The sequence below is a fragment of the Synchiropus splendidus genome, chromosome 9 (assembly GCF_027744825.2).
Source record: "Synchiropus splendidus isolate RoL2022-P1 chromosome 9, RoL_Sspl_1.0, whole genome shotgun sequence".
Taxonomy (NCBI): Eukaryota; Metazoa; Chordata; class Actinopteri; order Syngnathiformes; family Callionymidae; genus Synchiropus; species Synchiropus splendidus.
Genome location: NC_071342.1, coordinates 19,727,941 through 19,750,252, shown reverse-complemented (window position 1 = coordinate 19,750,252; position 22,312 = coordinate 19,727,941). Strand labels below are relative to the sequence as shown.

Sequence of the window (22,312 nt, the reverse complement as noted above, 5' to 3'; positions counted from 1 at the left end):
TAGTTTTCGAAGTAGCGCCATTATTGCTTCTAAACCAATAAGAGTACGTTTTGCTCCCCCTCGTAGATGTTATATATTGACATCTCATTGGCTGTATGGCTCCACATGATGGGCTTCTCAGCCAATTGTCGGCTCCGTGTATGACGCGTCATCGTGTTTACCCGGAAATGTGAGCCGGTCCAGCTGCGTGCAGTTTCTGTCACGGCGTTGTTCAAACTGAAATATAAACGTCATGTCGCTGAATATTTTTGTGTAACAAACCCTCACAATATTCGAAATGTATAGCGGATTACTGCCAAGGGGTTTGACTGAGTGCGACCTCAGTTCAGATGACGAAGAGGAGGAAAAGGAAGGCGAGGAGTCTTCGGTAGTAATACGTGACTCAAAACAGCATATGGATGCTGATGCAGACAGTAAAGCACCGACATGCAGCCTCCCTGGTGTATCACAAGAGCACTGGCAAGTATGTGAGACCCAAGCAGTTGCTCCGTAAATAAGTTTCTCCGTCATTTACCTCTTTCATACACATAGTTGTTCTTATTTCAATGTTGGTGTATCCCTGGAAAATGTACGTTGAAAATATGTTATGACTGTTTTGTGTTGCTTCGAGTCATTCAACGTAACCTCTTCAAAACCATGAATTGAATGTTCCAGAAATTCTGTGAATTGCGGAAGAAGAAAGACGAAGCAAACAAGGCTGTTACTTCTGTCCAAAGAAGAAGAAAACGAAGACGACACAACAAAGGAGACGGTAATACGGATAGTTTAACAGGTGAGATTAGATCAAATTGCCATGAGAGACAAATATATTTGAAGAAGGGATCATTTGTTGGGAATAAGATATTAGATATAAGTAACATCACTTTGAAACATGTTGATTTTATTTATTTCAGGCAATTGAATGAATTCAGTGAAAGGAATATCACTCAGACACATAGTCCTGTTAAATGTGATTTTATGATTTGCTCAGGATCCTTAAAAGATTTTTTGTCTGTTTTGCAAACACTTATGGTGTCGCTAATTTGTATTTTATTTCAATGCTGTTCACTTTTTAATCTTTTAGTTTGACTCAATGTTGTTACAAGAATGTAACTATGGTAATGTCGAAGAAACTCTTGTTGTTGCTGTTTAGTCGCATTTGGCCTACATTGTTAATGAGCAGAAGAATTCTGAATGATTAATTTTGAATCTCTGGAATTGAGAGATAGGAACAAAATGCAGCTCTTAAAATGCTCTGAAAAATTCCGCTTGCATGCTGCGTCAATGCTAAATGTATGATTCATATTTACATGGTTTGTTTCCACATCCGTATAACTGCATATTTAAGTATGCTTTTTCTTCCATGTCATTGAACAGGACCAGAGAAGGAGGAATCAGCAGAGGCAAGGTACCAAACCTCCTTTTATAACCCTGTCTTTTTGAGCAAGTAGAGTACGTTTTCTCTCTGTGCAGACAACATCAGGATGAGCAGCAGAAGCACTGGAATGGTCTGAAACAGTATTTCGGTGTAAATGATCGATTTCACCCCCCTGTGTGCTCCAACCCGCCTCCGAAGGTAACAAAGACTGCTGTCTGCCATCTTATCTGTTGAGCTGTTGCTAACGCTATGACATCCCTTGTGTTTCCATGCAACTGTCGCCTCTCATTGTTTCATGTGATCTGACATTGGAAGAATCCTATAGTAAGTCTGTTTGACACTGACGGTAACACTGAGGATTAGGAATAGCTGATAAGATTACGACGACTCTCCTTTCTGGTGTATTTCAGATTAAAGTGAGACGTAGTTTTCTTTCCGACCATTAAAATCCAAATGACATTTTTTACTGAAGAAGAAGGAGCTGCTATATTTTAAATACATTGAACCTTTGTTGCTTATTTGAATTCTAGTAATGAATGTATGTGCAAATATAGAGCCAATAAAAAATGTGAAGACTTGACTGACCATTTTAGCTGACACTGAAAATGAAACATTTACATTTCACTTTAAAATCTCTTTAATGATTATTTGAGAGTGTTTTGTCCTTAATTTTTCCTCTTGAAGCAGCATGAAATTGAGTTTCTACTGATGTTTGAAGAGGGCAGCCATGAAAGGATGGGGAAGTGATTAATAATCTGAATGAAAGCAGACTCCATATAATGAGCTCTTTCAATCCTCAAATGCAGTTTCAAGTAATTAATGTATCATATTTATTTTAATTTCTTCCAACTCGAGCATTTAATCTTGTTAGAAATCTGCTAACAGCGCTTTTCTTCGGCGGCTCAAATCACATTTTAGTGCACAAATGATGATGTCAGTCAGTTTGAGTTATCGTTGAATGTGAAAACGATTGTCATAATCTGCTCAAATTTGGTTGTCAAAGTGAGTGCTTGCGGTTAGTGAACTACCTGTCCAGGTTGCTCCCTCTCCTTCCATAAGAAGTAAGTGACAGTACAAATTATGAAATGGAATCAGATGATTGACTTTAAAAACTTACTTTTGTTCATATGTTAATAGTTTTATTAATCAGAATAAAGCAAATTGGCTGTGATGTGATTGAACATTTTAGCTGACTCTGAATATGAAACATTTACATTTCTCTTTGAAATCCCTTTAATGATTATTTGAGAGTGTTTTGTTCTTAATTCTTTCTCTTGAAGCAGCATGAAATTGAGTTTTTACTGATGTTAGAAGGGGCAGCCATGAAAGGATGGGGAAGCGATTAATAGCTAAATGAAAGCAGAGTCGATATAATGAGCTCTTTCAATCCTCAAATGCAGTTTCTAGTAATTAATATATGAGAGTTGTTGTCATTTCCTCAAGTCTGACTCTTTGAATTGAGACGTGCCGCCAGTGGTTTCTTGGGTTGCTGTTTAACATCAAGCTGATTTAAGAAGACATTTTGACCTCGTATCTTATGCTATCATCTGGGCGTTTTGTGCAGCAAATGTCAAGGTCTTGAACTGTACAGTACATGGCTCTAATGACTGTCTGGTTCCAGTTTTTTAAACATGATGAAATTTCTGGGGTTGGAATCTGGCGCTGCTCTTCCTCAGATAGGCTCATCACAGCAGAACTGCCATGCCATCAGTGACCGGGGGCTGCTCCACACCACCTCCTGCTCGGGCCTGTAATGGAAATGTGTAATTAAAGAGTCACATTTATGTTTGGTAATCTCCTGTAGCATTTCTAAGATTTCCCCACTAATATCCAATCAAAAAGGTTTTCATTTGTGAAGGGAAATCTACATATTTGTAGTAATGGCAATCATATTAAAATAAGGCCCTGAGGACTTTTGAAGTTACTCTTTGATTTTTTTTTTTCTCTCCCTCTACCCCTATTTCATGAAAAAGCTGATTTTTTTTTCTCCTCTTCTGCAGTCCGGCCTAGAAAGGAGCATAGAGAGGGCCATCGCTGAAGGCGACATTGCAAAGGCGGAGGAGATGAGCGACAGACTCGCCACTCGAGAGGTATGTTGTGCTGATAAGAGATCTTTGGGGTGCTCCTGCTGTGACAAATCAGGCTAATGGATCCGTGGCCATTTCTGCTGCAAAGACATAGAGGAACAAAAACAGGCGCAGACACCCACCATTCAGTCCTGCAGCTCTTTTCCATTGAGTTAATGGAAAGCCCTCCCCTTAGTTTTGAAGTGCTGCAGTGTCTAAAGGACTTTTGGCTCTGCTTTTTAATGAAGGGTACATTGCTTTCAACTGTTAAATCATTCTGCAGGTAAGAGTTTCATACCTTTGAAGTGTACATGTCCCTAAATGCAGCGCCTGAAGTTTTGTAACTAACCGCCTTGGCAGGCATCAAGGATCAAGTAGTTTGAAAGTAATTTAGCATAAAATGTAGCCCCCACACACACACACACACCTAACACACACTTGCCGTTTAAGTCGACGCTCGGCGGCTGTGTTACGTCTGCGATAGAGAAATTGCGGCGGATTGAGCATCAAAGTTAAACTTCTTTGTTTCACGATGCATGTAGCTCAAAGCATCATGTCAGGTTTTTGTAACAGCAAACATGTAACATACTGCAGGCTCAGCTCTCGGATTAGACTTGGTGTGTAGGCGGGGCAGTTGTTTATGACGACGAAGGCCCATTTTATAATTCGACTATTCATGTTATCCTCAATTTTTGTGAACATAAACCCACTGCAGGCCAGGAAGGGAATGGTTAACAACACGCTTGTCTGAGCACAGAGGCGGAATGTAAGCACACACAGTAGAAATATCACAACTTATAACTGTGTGTATATTTTACAATATGTATACAAGGCATGATGGTTGTGTGTAGTGTGCTGTTGTCTCACAGTCAGAAAGTCACAGGTTTGAGTCCTGCTTTGCTATGAAGCTGAGTGGCGTGTTTCTATAAAATGACTCGAGGTGTGAGAGTTGGCTGTATTTATTTTGAATTGAGAATTTTAATTTGGGTGTATTTTTGCAAATATTTTATTATACGTTTGGAAAACACTGACAGTATGATGCACAAATTTGATTTTTTAACATTATGTATTTTACTCAATAGTACTTTGTCAGGTAAAAGATTTAACTGTATACTGAAGTAAAATTGAAATAAAAATGTTCAAATGATTGGTTTTATTTTCTTCACATCACTAATAGTAGCATTACAAAAACCTGAAGAGTGTTTGTTTGGATAGCCCTTATTACTTATTGGTAGAATTTCTGTCTTGGTATTTAACAGTTTAATAGATGTTAATGTGCAGCCTCCGAGCCTCCGGATTCTCCACCATGAGTAACACAGTCAGATGTAAGGCAGCAGAATGGAGGCTTGTGTGAGTGGCATGCACTGTTTTTTTCCCCAGAAAGCCTCTTAGAGTGCCGGTGGATTGGTTTTAGTCTGAGCTGGGGTTCTCGCCTCCGTGGCACCTGCCGTGTGTTTTGCCAAAACCATGATGGGATGTGACAGGAGTTTGGCACGCACCGTTTATTGTGTAGCACTGATAACCTTCTTTCACAAAGTGTTTCCCTCAAACCTGTGACGTCTACGGAACCGAATCTTGTGGAATTAACGTTAAAACGAGGGGCTCTTTAAATGTACGCTATTAGCACTGACATGTTTGTTTACAGTGCTCGGGCTCACTTTTGACAGGAGCCATGTGACAAACATTTAGAGGATCAATAATCCCCGCTGTGGCCAGAATCAATTTCAAGCTTTTAATTGAGTGGCTCATTTGCTACGCGGTGCCTTAGATCTTTAATTTGTTTATGGTCCTAACACCACGACATGATTGTGTGGAGCTTTTCACCGAAAGAATAGGGACAGGTTTTCTTCAGCAAAAATGCAAAAGCATTCCGACAGCTGTGAAAAGCTAAAGAGGTCTGTTTGTCCCTCCAGGGATTGTTTTGTGAAGAGAATTCCGCGGCAACGTGTTTGCTCGACAATATTCCTGCATATGTTCACCCCAATCTTCCCCCACTTATCTCGCTGTGAAGCGAGATAGAAGGCTTCCTGTCAAAATTGTTTGTTTTGACTTTGCCTGAATCAATTAATGATTTTTATTTGCCCCTCTTTCTTCTTTTTAATCGCAACATTAAAACAATTTACAGGGAGAACCTGCTTTGAAGGCGTCTTATAAACTCCCTGATACGTGCCCTTTCATCTGTCAGGCTTCTGAGCCGCCGCGCAGGTTGACGTGTTTTGTTCTTGAATCAGTTTTTAATAATTTCCAAAGCTGTGACTCCTTGTTTCAGACGAATAAAGACGCGCTTATCCTTGAGTGAAAGTATTTACGTCCCCAAAGAAATCCCATCCTCTTTAAAGAACCTAAATATTCTAAATGTCTGCATTGCATAGACAAATCTCCCTAATGCATTCCTTTAAACCGGAAAGATAGGGTTCCTCTTTTCCCAAAATATTTCTTCCCTCTGAAGCAGTCGAGGAGATTAAAAGGTGCAAGTCCTCCAATTAAGAGGACCGGGTCTCTGTCCTTTGATAAAGCACATTATTTTACACTGCTGCAAGTTGCACACGGGCTAATTAAGTTTGTAATTAGCGTAATAGGAAGTGACTGACACATACAGTGAAGTGCCTGCAGCTCCGTCAGCAGATGTATTTGACAGATTGATGTCAGTGATTTCTGCTAAAATTACCCCGTAGAGCTCCGTTTTATTCACACTTGTTAGCAAAAAGGGAAGCGGCACATTTTCCTGAATATTTACAGGAAGCTGACTGAGGGCACGAGGTAATCCTGAATTCATTTACAGAGGCAACTGAATAAGAAATGCATTTACACAAACACTGTTGTGTTTTTTAAGTAGATTAGACTGAACATGAATTGAATATTGAATAGGCACAATTTTAAGTGATGAGATTATTTAACAATAGAACTGTGGAGAGAGGTCAGGTCAGGGCATAATTGCTTGCTCTTCATGACAAATGGTGTCAGGAGTAGGATGGCCATGAGAGGACAGCTGATTGAGTGACACATTGCAATCTTTTAAATTAAAAGCCACTTCCTTGGTGTCAAGTTCAAAGCTTCTCACACAAATATCTATTACTGGACGAGACATTACAGACACAGATGAGGTGTTTCAGATATGTCCTGGGGATGACGTCATTTTACCCTGTGTATGTTCAGTTTTAAAGAATCTTCTTTCGCAAATATTGAACGGATATGAAATCTGGATGTGATTTCCTTGCTACTTTTAAATGTTAAGTTGTGTCAGTGATTGTTCAGTTAAATGTATCCTTTTCAAACCATCTGTAGAATTATACTCTTCTTCTTTACAATAAGTAGTACTTGTAAACGGCATACTCTTACATTACTGCCACCTAGTGGAGTCATTTTGATTGTATAGAAGAAGAAGTCTGAATCTGAGTAGAATTCTGTGTTTCCCTGTTGTATAGCATAAACCTACATCAATGGTCTTCATTTATTCATTCATTGATTTACTCATTCGTTCAGATAAATATTTGTTTGATCAAGGGGTGTCAAGTTTCAACTGTCATTTGCTTTCTCTTGCAAAAGTGGACACACATTTGGTCCCGCCACCCTTGCCTCCAGCTTATTAAGCCATCAGCCGGCGTCTTTCTTCACATCACGGCTCAGAAAACCAAATTACTGACTTAATCTTGCTAAGATTGGACTTGAAAATGCATGAAAACAGATGAGTCTGTCTATCCTAACTTCTCCTGTGCCACAGAACTAAAGAGAAGTGTCAGGTCCTCAGAAAGAAGTAGAGACAATGTAATAACATTAGTTAGAATAGAGATGTTCACTCAGGTCCAGTTTGATCACTAGTTCTCAAAAAAAGTTTAGAGGATGTGATTTGTTGGTTTAAGGAAGTGGCATTAGGGTGAACCTCATTAAGTAGGCTGCAACCAACGATTATGTATGTAGTTGACAAGTCACTGACTACCTTAACAACCTAGTCAGCAAATGCCAACATGAAAAAAATAAAATAAAATTTGTGGTGTTGTAATTCTATTAATAAATGTAAACAACCAAAAATATGTAAATTGTTGGAAGCACTTGTGGAGTGTTTTTTAAAAAATATTTCCAATGCTCAAAATGAGGTTTGAACGGTATGTGTCCTTTGATGTGTCCTTTGCGAAATGGTCCCGTGGCCTCAGCGATAACATCCCGACTAGTTGACTAATTTATCCGTCAGCGTGTGATTTAATCTTTGATTGCAGTCTTAGCTGATGCAGCCCTATTGTTTATCATCCTGTCTGGACCATAACCCTTCTTTTTTCCTGGTACCTTTATCTCTGACACTGGACATCCCAGCTCTTCCTTTTTGTACTGTGTCACCTGAATATCCTGTCAACTTCTGTTCTGTGGTCTCTGACCAACTTGACCTAATACATTTCTATTTGTGCCCTGTCTGTGAACAACTACTGGCTCAAGAGTCAGTGGATTGTGTCCCTGGTGCTCAGTATTCCAATTTTTATTTCAACAACTTGAATATTTTGCTTACTACCCTAAATGTTATCATATACCATCAACACATTATGTAGGATTTTGTAGAGTGACAACATCACCTTCACCTTCACCTTCTTCTGCCGCTTATCCGGGGTCGGGTCGCGGAGGCAGCATTCGGAGCAAGGAAGCCCAAACTTCCCGGTCCGCACAAACCTCCTCCAGCTCCTCCCGGGGGATCCCGAGGCGTTCCCAGGCCAGACCGGAGACATAATCTCTCCAGCGAGTCCTGGGTCTTCCCCGGGGTCTCCTCCCGGTAGGACATGCCCGGAACACCTCCCCAGGGAGGCGTCCAGGGGGCATCCGGATCAGATGCCCGAGCCACCTCAGCTGGTTCCTCTCGATGTGGAGGAGCAGCGGCTCCACCCCGAGCTCCTCCCGGATGACCGAACTCCTCACCCTATCTCTAAGGGTGCGCCCAGCCACCCTGCGGAGGAAACTCATCTCAGCCGCTTGTATCCGCGATCTCATCCTTTCGGTCACTACCCAAAGCTCGTGACCATAGGTGAGGGTGGGAACGTAGATCGATCGGTAAATCGAGAGCTTCGTCTTGTGACTCAGCTCTCTCTTCACCACGACGGTCCGATACAGCGACCGCATCACTGCTGCCGCTGCACCAACCCGTCTATCAATCTCACGCTCCCTTTTTCCCTCACTCGAGAACAAGACCCCGAGATACTTAAACTCCGCCACTTGAGGCAAGAACTCTCCACCAACCTGGAGAGAGCAAACCACCGTGTTCCGGTCGAGAACCATGGCCTCAGACTTGGAGGTGCTGATCCTCATCCCGGCCGCTTCACACTCGGCTGCAAACCGACCCAGCGCATGCTGAAGGTCCCGGTCCGATGAGGCCAGCAGAACAACATCGTCCGCAAATAGCAGAGATGAAATTCTGTGGTTCCCGAACCGGATCCCCTCCGACCCCTGGCTACGCCTAGAAATTCTGTCCATATAAGTGATGAACAGAACCGGTGACAAAGGGCAGCCCTGGCGGAGACCAACATGCACCGGGAACAGGTCTGATTTCCTGCCGGCAATGCGAACCATGCTCCTGCTCCGGTCATACAAGGAGCGGACAGCCCCTAGCAGAGGGTCCCGCACCCCATATTCCCGGAGCACCCCCCACAGGACATCGCGAGGGACACGGTCGAACGCCTTCTCCAAATCCACAAAGCACATGTGGACTGGTTGGGCGAACTCCCATGAACCCTCGAGCACCCGGTGGAGGGTATAGAGCTGGTCCAGTGTTCCACGACCGGGACGAAAACCACACTGTTCCTCCTGGATCTGAGGTTCGACTATTGGCCGAAGTCTCCTCTCTAGTACCCTGGAATAGACCTTTCCAGGGAGGCTGAGGAGTGTGATCCCCCTATAGTTGGAACACACCCTCCGGTCCCCCTTCTTAAACAGGGGGACCACCACCCCGGTCTGCCAATCCAGAGGCACTGTCCTCGACTGCCACGCGATGTTGCAGAGACGTGTCAGCCACGACAGCCCTACAACATCCAGGGATTTCAGATACTCTGGACGGATCTCATCCACTCCCGGGGCCCTACCACCGAGGAGCTTACGAACAACCTCGGTGACTTCGGCCCGGGTGATGGGAGAGCCATCCGAGTCCTCAGTCCCCGCTTCCTGAGTGGAAGACGTGACGACGGGATTGAGGAGACCCTCGAAGTATTCTTTCCACCGCCCGACAACATCACCAGTCGAGGTCAGCAGTCTCCCACCCTCACTGTAAACAGCACTGGTGAGGCACTGCTTCCCCCTTCTGAGGCGACGGACGGTTTGCCAGAATTTCTTCGAGGCCGACCAATAGTCCTCCTCCATGGCCTCTCCGAACTCCTCCCAGACCCGAGTTTTTGCCTCCACGACTGCACGGGAAGCGGCACGCCTGGCCTGCCGGTACACGTCAGCTGCCTCAGGAGTCCCACAGGCCATCAAGACCCGATAGGACTCCTTCTTCAGCCTGACGGCATCCCTTACTTTCGGTGTCCACCACCGGGTTCGGGGATTGCCGCCGCGACAGGCACCGGAGACCTTGCGACCACAACTGCGTGCAGCCGCACTGACAATGGAGGAGGAGAACATGGACCACTCAGACTCCATGTCACCTACCTCCCTCGGGATCTGGGAGAAACTCTCCCGAAGGTGGGAGTTAAAGACCCCACTGACAGTGGGTTCCGCCAGGCGTTCCCAGCAGACCCTCACAATACGTTTGGGCCTGCCCGGTCTGACCGGCTTCCTCCCCTGCCAGCGGATCGCACTCACCACCAGGTGGTGATCGGTTGACAGCTCTGCCCCTCTCTTCACCCGAGTGTCCGAGACACGTGGCCGAAGGTCAGATGACACGATCACAAAGTCTATCATAGACCTCCGGCCAAGGGTGCTCTTGGCACCAGGAGTGACAACATGACAGTCCTAAATTGAATCCAACATTTGTGATAAAACAAACAAGTGTTTGCCTGGGTGCAGGTTTTGTGGTCGTGTCTTTGAGACTTTCAGACAGAAAAAAAATAGAAAAATGAACAGCCACGGGCGACACTAGTAAGTTGATGCGTAGGTGCTTTTACAAATGGAGAGTAAATGTCAATTCAGCACGGTGAAACCTGCTTTGTTGACTTTATACCTGCGCGGCTTTATCTTCACAGTAATGAACCCTTTTGTAGTGTTCCATTCAACCTCATTCCTGCTATAATTAATAACTCCCTCACAATTTTTTCGCTTTATGAAACAGTGCGGCCGACTTCTTTTTAGCTGTAATTTATATACAATAGGTGGGTGTGCTTCGCAACAAAAGGATGTCACACCGTGTTAGAGCCGGCGGTTCCCCCACAGCACTCATCACCGCCATTAGAGTGGCATTACCACTTCAAAACAGAGACTCTCCACTCATGAACAATGGACGTTAAGAAAACTGGTGCGATTGATGATGCGAGTGTGCGAAATGTGCGAAGACACACAAAGAAACGCACAAGAGAAAGTGACGTATGAAGAGGATGGGTGCTGCTAATCTGTTTGTGGGAACACGTGACATTAATGCTCCATTTTTCTTTGATGGTTATGAAACTTTCAAAAGGAAGTGTGTAAAGGAAATGTAGTTCTATAATTCAAAGTGATGCTTTTGCGTCATGCATGTTTGTGACATGTCATCTAATTTGTTTTATGTCGAGGAACGATTTGTTTCACCCAGTTTTGCTGCTGACATCGGAAAAATAAAGAATATTTATACAGACAGAAAAGTAAACCAGCAGCTTCTGTCGCTCCCTCACTGTATTTACATTTAATAATAAAAATAAATTAGTGGTTACTCTGAATGTGAGCTAGTTCATTTGCTGGTTTATATTTCATATATGGGCCGAAGTATCTTTGTTATCCGTGGGGAGATCCTTATGTCCTGGAATCTACAAGCATTTTCCTTTAAGATACCTCAACTTTGTATTCATTTCTACATATAAGTGTCGCCCTGGGCTTACTTCCTCAGTACACTCCGTTTGCATCCCACATTGCCATGACATATAGAGGTGAAATGATGACTCTAAATTGTCTATACGTGTTAGTGGTTATTTTTTCCTTGCAAAGGACTGGTGACCTGTCCAGGGTGTCCCTCTTTATGAATGTAACGCGTTTCATTTTATTCAATATCTAGTTGTTGTCAAGGTATTACCATTAGTAGATAAGTCAATGGAGGTGTTTGTGGGTTCAACTCTTCAGACCCTCCTTATATTTGGGCTCATATTTCAGTCGAAGCAGCAACTGGAAGGGAAAAAAGCCCCACCGTTCTTGAAAAGCGCTCGTCGGAAACCCTCGCTTAAAGCAGTGAAACAAAGGTGGCGTGGCATTTTGTCAGAGGAGACATGGTGGCTTAGCCGAAACAAAGAGCTGAACTAAGACTGTTTCATGATATTTATATCTTCCGTCTCCTCTCCATGCCACCTTCTCCCTGCAAGTGTTTGTAATAAAGAAAATTAATGAGCAGCATTTTTGCGGAAAGTGGCTTTTATCTGATTGTGACTCTCTCCACCCCTCATCCGAGTGTGACTCAGCCCCTCCGGGGAGGGGGACTAGGCGTGTAGTTTAAGGAAACTCTCCTCTTTGTTCTTCTTTCCTTCAGCACCAGCAATTTATCACTGATTGAACTTTTATTGTATCTGTGGCTGAGTCACATGAACATTTTCGCCTATTAATTTAGAAATGGATTTCAAAACGGGAGCTGAGCTTTTATCAAACGCCGGGGAATCTCATTTGGATTATTGTCTTTCATTAATTACTCGACAGACAAAGCAGACTTTTCTGTGTAGATTTGTCTGCTGTTTAATTAATTAGCCTGTTTTCTCTTTTAATTAACGCCATTTTCTTAAATTGAAGCCCACAGCAAAACACATATATAATTTGTTTGTAATTAGGCCTTAATTGGTGGTAGTGGAAGCTTAGCACCCTCCGTTCCCTTTTTCCATGATTGCCATTTTATTGCCAGTCACTCATTAATTAAACTGTTTTTTTCTCATTAGCTCCTAAAACTGTTGATGGCATATTATTGTAAGTGCGAGTTCAAAGCTGGCTAATAAGCCTATCCTCTTCAGAAGAGTCGAGATAATGAAATGTGCACAAAGCAAGTGAACTTTCCCTCTTTTTTTTCTTTTTTTTTCTGTCGACTCCCTAAAGATGGGATGTCATGTATCTAGCATCAGATTACTAGAAGAGGAAACGGAGGCATTGCTGTTCTACTCTGGCCTCCCTGGAGTGTCTGTCTTTTTGCTTGCCATGTAATTCTGTTTGTCAAAGTGGCAGCCAGATTACAGAAATCTCTTATGAGATGCTCCGTGAAGACTGATAATCTTCGCAGGGTGCAGCTTGGGAATATGAAGCACGTGCGTGTACACTTTCTTGTGTAATCGGTATCTTTTTTATTATTGCTTGCATCCACCAATACAAGTCCTATTAAAAGAGATAGGCAGCTGGGGAAAGAAGCCATTTCTAGATCACAGCGTTTCCATCTTCCACTCCTTATCCCGGTTGCAGGGGTAACATCTGAAGTACAGAGGTCCGGACTTCCCACAGTAGAGCTGATTGTGGAGCATCTGGGATGAGCATTGGTGCGTCCAAATCTGAGATTTTCACCGCACTCAATCAGAAATAGGTGGACAGTCCAGCCAATCCCTGCCCAGGTGGAGGAGTTCAACTATCTTGGGAGAGTGTGAGCTCAACGGACAGGTCTGTTCAGCATCTTCAGTCATGAAGACTCAATATCTGACTGCAGTATTGAGGAAAGAGCTGAGCCAAAGCGCTCCATTTACTGCATATGCTCTCCTTCTGTAATGACAATAAGAACATAATCGCATATACTAATGAGTTTTTTTCTGTGTTGACCTCTCTCTCAGAGATTCTAACGTCTTGCCGGGATGTGTTTCAGATATGTCCTGGGGATGATGCAAATTATTTTCACAGTTGTATTGTCAGTATTATAGAAAAGGATGGGCTGAACTAAATGGACATCATTTAATATCTCAATATTCATGTCAGATATCTGCACATTGATGCAATATGGTCGGATTATGGGTTTAGGGAAAAGTTTTTCCAGAAAAATAAAAACATAATTCAAAGTGATGAAGAAAGATGAGCAACAACCAACAACAAGGATGGGGGTTTGTGGTTGGTTGGTCGTTGTGTACACAAGGGCAAGAACTAAACTAACGTTGACCTCTTCCATGGCTTTTTCACCACCTGCTGAGAGTTTCACGAGACAAAGTGCAGGTCTCCAGCGGGGATCAGGTCCGCGGCCAAAACCCGACTTGCTTGTGTTCACATCTGGGACTTCTGAGACGAAACAACTTTGTCTCGAGACAGAACTCTTAGTTGTAAAGCACCCTTACACGCTGGCCATAGGGGGGATTTATACAGGAGAATTAGTGATATTTCTTGAAGGTTTGTATTGTTATACTTTTGAACAATAATTTTTGTGAAATTTTTGACATGTCAAGGTGCTATCTGGGTGGATAGCTGACCACGGTTAAGGGAATAAAAAATGGGCTCGCTCCAGGCAGTGGGGTTGGTGTGTATGACAGCCACCAAAACATTTTTAGGTTTGACTGTCCAGGCTTATATTTCTCTCTCTGATTAATATAAGGTATTACAGCTTCTGTTATCGGTTGGGAAAAGGTAACAAGGATAGTGATAGCTGATCAACTTTAATAGCACTCATTTTATAATAAGATTAAATTCTTATTATATAAAAGACTAAGATACATAAGCATAAGATACATTATCCAGAAAATAAATCTAAACTAAACTGCCATTTATGTCATCTAGTTTCTACAATCTCACAGAATCTGGATTGCCTCATTAATGCAGGATTTATTAAGAATCTTAATGCACAAGTCGATGGAGCTCTCTTTCTAAGGCGAAGTGGGAGGTGTTGACTGATCCCCTGATCTTCTGACCCCCCTGATGTTGCGGGGATAGTGAGACTTTGCTGCCAGAAGACGTCCACTGCCCCCACCGCTTCCACATCCTTCATTTCCAAGACATTACGCAGTGAAAAAAACACATGAGCTGCCTAATCTGATATTCATGCCTTTCTTATATGGCCCCGCTCGCCAAAGTTGACTAAGGCCACATTATTTAGGCATTAAGGTGGTGTGATAAGGGAATTAGGCCGGTCATTAATCGTTTACACGTCAAATGCAGCAGAGCAGCTCGGGGAGGTGATTTAGCGAGGCAAAGCCATATAGCCCTTGTTAATCCACCTCTCACTCCTTTTAATTGGAAGAGGCTTCCTGGATTGGAAATTTATGAATGGGTTTAAGGCCATTTCCTTCTAAAAGCCATCATTTATTTCGTATTGTTAATCTGGGCTTTAGCACTTTATCCACACGGATGCATTTTTTTTTATCACCTTTTTAATTCTTCTTTTGTTTAGCTGGAGTTTTTCAGCGTGTTGGACCCATAGATGAGCAATTTAAAAAGTTAATGGTTTGTTTTCTTCAAGGGTTTATTGCAGAATGAATGTGTCATTGTAAAAGTGGAAAGATACAAATGTTCCATTCAAGCTCGCTTCATCGCTGATATTTTATTCAGTCAAGTGTATTGGTGCACAGACTTATGATGAGCATGATCGATATGACATCAAAATGACAAAACGTTGTATGAGCTACTGTTTACATTGGTGCATTTTTTTCGAGCATTTACGTTACCTGTGTCACGGTTTGTGCCCATGAATTGCCACCAGTATGTACTGCTTGTGGACTGTCATGTCAAACAGTCAGTATGCACAGAAACATGGTGCCATTTTCTATTTCACTGTACAATCTTCATCAAAGGGTGAATATTTCTCTTCAGAATGGGAGTGAGTTTCTGCAGGACTCACCAGGATTGTGTTTTGCTCCTACTGCAAAACTACAACCGCCCTTGGCTTCACTACTGGGGGTGGGTTTGAAACTCTGTTTACTCCAAAACTTTCTTGTCAACATGCCTTAGGCATCTAAAGGGTTAATAAGAACACATTTTTTGTACCAGTGAAGTGCCATTTCAACTCAGGGGTTGCACACAAATTCTAATCGCCATCACAATTTTGGCTGCTATGATGAAGCTCAGCAAATAGGTGATACATTTGCAGATATTTTGCTCGCATTTATCTCCTCAAATGTGGAGAATGCATAAGCAAGTCGACTCTTGCACAGCTGATCTTTGTGACCGTGTTGTTTGCTGAGGCTGCACATTAAACAGTGCAACACAATGCTGGGAATTAATGCAAAAATGTCCCCGGAAGATGTGAGGGACATTACTACAGTATTATTTCCTATATTCCACTATTGTTTCGATTGAGATGCACTTGGTCTTTGCGCTCCATAATGTCACATTTATTCAGTTAGTTCTTAGTAAATTCAAATTCTTGGTTAACAATTTTACTGTGTAATATTGTGTTCATGTGCATGTTGGTACATTTCTTTAGTAAAGCAATAAAAGTGCAGATATTTTCAGTCGCATCCTAAACATTTATGATTAATAATGATGGTTACGGCGTTGAAATAAAAGAACAATTGTTCTGCCATCAGCCCTTTTTGAAACCTCTCTTGTGATGCACTTGTGTGCACATACCAGAGCTGAGAGCATGTTACCTGGTGACACAACTTGAGTTTCTGTGCTCTCATTTTGTGATTCTTTCTGCTTTCTGTTTAACACATCATTTGAGTTCAAACGCCTTTTGGGTTCAACATCTCTTCAGCAAGATCATTCGCGTGATCCCATGGTGTTAATTAGAAGTCTCGGAGTGTTAATCTTACAAACGTAGTGCTAACCGGCCAGGTAGGAGGAGGAGGAGGAGGCCTGGGGGCAGACCCAGGACATGCTGGAGGGATTATGTCTCCTGAGGGTCTCCCCAAGAAGAGCTGGAGGGGGTGTTGGAGAGAGGTACGTCTGGGTGTCAATTCTTGCTCTGCTAACGCAACCTTTAGTAATTGGGAGAAAATGAATCAGTTCGTATTCACACAGGAAGCAATTTGATGACTGAATCAAAATACTTCAATTGCTTCAGTTTCTGTTGATTTCATTGTCATTTTTTAGACCAATTTGGGCAGTTGAATCACCATGACGACCCAAACATGAATGAACAGCTAAAGCTACTATTGACTTAACCCTCCTCGTGGCCTTAAGCTGCTGCTGCTGCGGTGCCAGCATTGTGCACATTTTTGCATTCAGATGTGCTAAAGGTCAGAGTATTAATCCACTGAATCAACTGCATTGGGAGCAGAGCTGCACAGGCCACACAGGAGAGAGGAGGCAGGCACATATCTACATGAAGGACGTGTAAATGTTTATTAATATGTGCAGCAGAGGCTGTTGGGAGACGCGTAAACAAAGAGACAGGAGGGTTTTTGTTCCTGGTCTTTATTCCGGCTTTGTGTTCCTCTGATGTGAGATGCACAGAAAGGAGAATCCTGAGGAGTGGATCAAAAAGAAGTAAATGAAAAATAATGTCACATTACTGGAAATATGAGGGGCTAATTTGCTGCGACTTTTTGCTAATTTTGTTCTCGCCACAGAAAGAGGAGCCGTCACCTGCTCGGCGCCGCAGCGCTGACAGTGCCAGTGATCCATGAAATAAGCTGCCGCTGGCTTTGTTCAGATAAGAATGAACAAATCTGCACAATGTACTGCTCTCGGAATCTCATTTTCATACTTGCATGCAGGCTAAAAGAAATAAGCTGTTTGCAGGCTTGATTAATCAGACATTTGAGGGGTCTTTGTCTCTTTGATCTGTTCGGTCTCCTAGGTAACCTGGGTGACATTAACGTTGAGCCCCAGTAAAGACAATCAGGAACGGGAGACTACACTGATAAAAGAAGAACGGGGGAAATTAAAGACCTTTAATTCCTTAAGTATGGCTGGGATGTGGATTTGAAAGAAAGGGGAAGAACGGTGGGCTTTTTATTCATTTCATTTTTTTCCACTGGGAGAAAAAAAAAAGTATTTCGCTATTGACGGAAATTTGTAATTGTTAGAATTAAGCCTCAGTAAAAATGATCATTGTCATGGTTCAAAACTCTCTTGGCAGCATGGCTGAGGTAGCTCAACTCAAACCTGATCAGGAAAGTATGGAAACGTTTCATTCATTGGCTCCTCCCTCTCAGACTCCATTGATTCAGATTTGCACTCTGGCTCAGGAACAGTCCATAATCCTCTGTTTGATGTTGGTTTAAGCAAGTATTTTTCTGTATTTTTCGTTTCTTTTTTAATAAAAAAAAGTGCTTTGGTTTTGAGTGGCTGGACATTGGTCGACATGTGCTGTAGAACTGTTGCTGCGAGAGAAGCAGCTCAACAACTAGTTGGCTTCATCATTTTTGCAACTGTAACACACAAGACGTACAATTGATGCGAGAAGCTACGCAACTGCACGACCACTTACACCAACTTTTTTATTTTACTCTTTTCCCTCTTAGCCCTTATCGCCGATCTCTAATTTTACCTGTTGTGTTTTAAATCCATTTTACTTCTTCATGCTTAAATTTCATTTGGTCCTGTGTTGAAACAAGTTTATGTGTTGTGAGTTCACTTTTTGCGTCTTATTTTTATCTTGTCTATTTTTAAGCAAGGTTCTCCCCAGGATTTTTCTGGATGGGGTCATTGTTTACGACAAACCCAGAGCACTTTGTAGATCATTGTAGGTCCACCTTAAGGTCTACCTTAAAAGGCGTAGTCCTGAAACTGGCACTGGCATTGCGGGTCATATTTCACTACATGTTGACAAAAAAAAAAGCTGCTAACATACTGGGGTGAACCCTGCTCAGTACTGTTTTTGTTCACATTTTATGCCAGAAACTCTATTTGCAGTACTAAACACAGGATGGTGATTGACAAATGCAGCCTGTGATGGTGTGCATGAACTGATCATTTGATTCAGCTTTGTTCACCACTTAACTTAAACTTAAGTTCGACTTAGTAGTAGATTAAAGCAAACCAAAGATGGATGTTGACATGTGACAAATCGCGGTGTTTCAGAGATTAGGCATGTCAACAATCACTGATGATTTATTTTCTCAGAATGCTAAAAAAGAAAGCCTCCAAAAGTTGAAAAGGAAATTCATTTTCCAATTTGTTAAATCAGAGCTTCCAAACTGTTTAAATTCATGGAATTTGGAGTAAATGTGTGGTTGAGCTGCATGATGGGAGCTCAAGAGTGAGTGATGAGGGGATCAACTGTAAACAGAAAAACACATTTGTCTACACTTGTGTTTCAATTCACTCAGGGTTGTGACAGAGCAGCACAGTGGGTGTTTGTACCTGCACGGATAAGTGGGTTGAAGTGTTGTTGTCAAATTGTGGCGCCATAAGAACATGTTTTCAGCAAAGTGAAGGAAGCCCCTGAGGTTTATCTCCTTCTGAATCTCTTGCAGACGTAAAAGCACTCACTCATTCTCACTTCCTTCTGGAGTCGAAGAGGCGATTGGAGGAGTTTAAAACCTATAAAATAGCGAAGAGCTGTCATAAAATGTACGCTGCAGGTTATACAGACGCGCTTGCAAATCTCCCAGCGACTGTATAGATGAATGCCTCGAGGGCCCGGCCGCAGCCCGGCACTCGCAGCCAGCCGGAGCCCTTATCTTAAATCCAAGCAAAGTACCATTAATCTTTTTGAAAGACCTTTATGGCTTTTAATGTATCCCAAATTAGAACATTTTACACCCTTGGTTCCTGAAATATGGTGATAAAAAGCCTTTAGAGTTTAATTTCTCCTGCCTGCTCGCTCTGACCTGCTTAATCCCAGCATGCATTAGGAGATATTTTAGTTTCAGTCTTTCTAATAAACTTCATCCCACTTAATTATAATTGAAACATTTTTTTTCCAGCAGGTCTTTTTTTTTTCCTCTTCAAGTGGCGCGGCGGTGGCACAGTTCCTCTTCGCCTTAAGACTTTCCTCCCCTCTTATTGTGAATATGACAGAGAATTACCCAAAAGGTTCGGTGAAATGGTTCCAAGTTGTTTATCAGAGTTCGCTCGAATAATAAACGTATCTCAGGAGCGACAGAGGAGGCAGGATTTCTGCCATTGTTTCCTGCGCTGCTGTGTGACCGGGGTTATTGGGATTATTCTGCTTCACAATACGCACATGTCTTCTGTGGGATTTGAATGTTTGCCTCTTGCAGTCACGGTCATTCTCTTCACGACTGATTTCCGAGACTGCCTGCAGTATTCCAAAATTTTTCTTGACACCAGTGCGGAGGGAAAAAAAACAACTGGAATCTTTATTTGGCAGGGAAAAGTGAAAATCATGAATAAAGCTGTGAACAATACAGACTGTAAAAACAATGGTTTAAAAACGCAACAGCTTTAAAATGGTATTATTCATCACTCTCAACTGTTGTTTTATATTTTCATCCCTTAATAATCGTCTTCTTCCGACAGCTGGCCGTGAAAATCGCAGAAGCTGCTGATTGTCGGGACTTTGTGAAACATAAACAGACAGAAGAAGCGTTACGGAACACGAAGAAGAGGAAGAAACAAATAGCGTGGGGGTAGGATATGTCTTCACTGAGTGTTTTTCTCCTTCCTTTGATCTGCAAGTGCTGTGAGCAACCAACTTCCACAGTTAAAAAAAAATCAGCAATATACTTTACCTGTGACACCAGGATCTGTTATCGTTTATGACCACATAGACCAGTGGTCTCAAACTGAGCCACAAAAGAATCCATCAGTAGGACACAGTTTCACCAATCACATGTACTGAGAGAGTAATCAGTGGATTGTGTTTGGTACTGCTTGTTTCAGCTGCCACCTGGTTGGTTCACCTACAAGTGCTTGTTATGTTGGGAGAAAAACTGACACCGTGACCCTTGTGTATCAGTTTGAGAGTGCTGACATACACTGTCGATCAGTCGAAGAAACAGGGCTGATGTTGGTTGCTATTGGGAACCATTAATGCTGATTAAAAAAAAAAAAAAAAGCGAAAAATACCAGAAAACTATCTCGTCATTGTTCCATTTTTTTTCCAAGTTTAGAGCAAGCAAAGTTTAATACATGACCGTAATATTCAGTGTTATCTCACTCATAGGTTCTAACTCTTTGTGGTATTCTGGGTCTTTGCCAAACTTTGTTGGGTTTTCAATTGACTTTTGAGATCTTGTTTGAAAGCTTAAATACTACATTCTTTAACTGTGCTGAAGAGTCACAGACAATAGATTTAATGACATAGATTACTGGCCGGAGGAAGTAAAGGCAGTCTAATCTAGTCAAGGGCCACAAACGGCTTTGGACATTCTTGCTTTTGAGACTTGAGGCCAGTCGATTAATCGATCAATCACAATTAATAATAGTTGATAATTTCCGAACGGTCTCGATGACCTGCTGTGACCCCATTTCTCAATGAAATACAAACTCACTGGCCACTTGGATTCAACTACCCTCTATGGAGGTTGCCGTGTTCTGCTTCCAACTGAGGACGGGAAACTGTGCCAGTCCAAAAAATTTCGTCTGCATTCTGCTGTCTGCTCTGTCAGATACTAAGATGGAGGACATTTATTAAACTTATCTAATACACTGTCGGTGTTTTTGGCAAGTCTGTTTATAGCTTTAGCCACCAAGATATTTGGACAACGAGAATAATCATGGCATGATGATTATTCTTGTTGTTTTTTTATTTCTTATTTTGTTAAATCATTTTAAAAAAACTTAAAAAACTTTTTTTTCAGATGCTTCAAAAACGATTTAAAAATGATGTTTAAAAAGAAATCAAGAATAACTGAGATAATAAAGCAAAAATTTGATCATTTGTTTTTGTTTTTTCATTTAGTTTGTGTTGGCAAACTAGATCATAAGCGTCTCTAACATGAGTTTTTCATGCTAAAAATAGATCAATAAATCAACTAAAATTCCACAGAGTGACTTGGTTAAAAGGTGCACTTGTTGAACGGGACTTTAATGTAGAGGACGATCAATGTATGAAAGCGACTGGCTCACATTTAACTGTGCTAATGTCTCGTAGCTCTCAGTCTGATTTGACTTTCTGCTGTTGCAGGTTTGAGGCCAAACAGCGCTGGGAAACCAAAAGCAACATGGGATTTATGTGACCATCGTATGACCAGGAGGATTTGAGTTTTACAGCTTTAATTTCTCTCCTTTTGTTCATGTTTTGAAGAGTTAACACCAGCAGAGACAGTTCGGGGTGCGGGGGTCATGCAGTTGGCTACAGGAAAAGGAAAAAAATCAATCCAGCGAGAAAAAACGGCGGAGCATTCAAATTAATTCCTCAGGCGGCCATTGTGTTATTTTTCATTACATTTCAGTGATTCCAGCGCTCTGGCCTTTCTTCCCCTCCAAATTAAATCTGGTGTACATTACTGGATGATGCGTTTATTTATTGCTGTAAAGTGGGTTAATCACGGAGGCGCTCTTTTATTCTCCCCAGCAAGAGAAAGGAAAGATTAGGCCTCTAATGCAATGTACAGGATAATGTGCGATAGGATTTGCGAGGAGAAAATGAAATTTGGCTGCAGTAAAGTGTTGTGATGAGTCGTAAACTGGAAGTCAGGCGAGCGCGAGAGAAGAGGGGCTTTGCTGCTGGCCCTCGCCCATGCTGGGAGACTTGCTATTGTTTCCGTGCTCGAACAACAGCCGATGTTCCTTCAAGCCTCCACTCATTGTATGACGATTTGTCTTCTGTCAACTCCAAATTCTCCTGCCGCTCCTTTGATCTTCTCTTTAATCTTCACTATTTGTTTCGGGGAGCCGCTCGTTCGTATTCCACGAAGTATTCATGACGCGTGACTGTGGTTACTTTCCAGAAAAGCGTTGCAGTGCTCTTTAGCAAACCTTGTTTAGTTGTTTATATACGCAAACACTGTCAATAACAATAAACGTCCACCAAACTCGCTGCTTTTGTTGTGCATGAAAATGT

The 22,312-nt window shown here is 42.2% G+C and overlaps 1 protein-coding gene across 1 annotated transcript; it reads left to right on the top strand.

Moving 5' to 3' along the window:
* Positions 1-167: 167 nt before the first annotated feature.
* fam204a (family with sequence similarity 204 member A) lies at positions 168-22,286 on the top strand. The gene is made up of 7 exons (XM_053875226.1): positions 168-463; positions 655-772; positions 1,357-1,387; positions 1,453-1,555; positions 3,358-3,447; positions 19,825-19,934; positions 21,434-22,286. The coding sequence occupies exons 1-7, from the start codon at positions 278-280 to the stop codon at positions 21,483-21,485; spliced, it is 690 nt and encodes a 229-aa protein (XP_053731201.1). The 5' UTR covers positions 168-277; the 3' UTR covers positions 21,486-22,286.
* The last annotated feature ends 26 nt before the right edge of the window (positions 22,287-22,312 follow it).

Coding starts and splice junctions, on each gene's coding strand:
- fam204a (XM_053875226.1), top strand. CDS start 278: ATGTATAGCGGATTACTGCCAAGGGGTTTGACTGAGTGCGACCTCAGT. Junction 1,388..1,452: donor GAGGAATCAGCAGAGGCAAG/GTACCAAACCTC, acceptor CTCTCTGTGCAG/ACAACATCAGGATGAGCAGC. Junction 1,556..3,357: donor GCTCCAACCCGCCTCCGAAG/GTAACAAAGACT, acceptor CCTCTTCTGCAG/TCCGGCCTAGAAAGGAGCAT.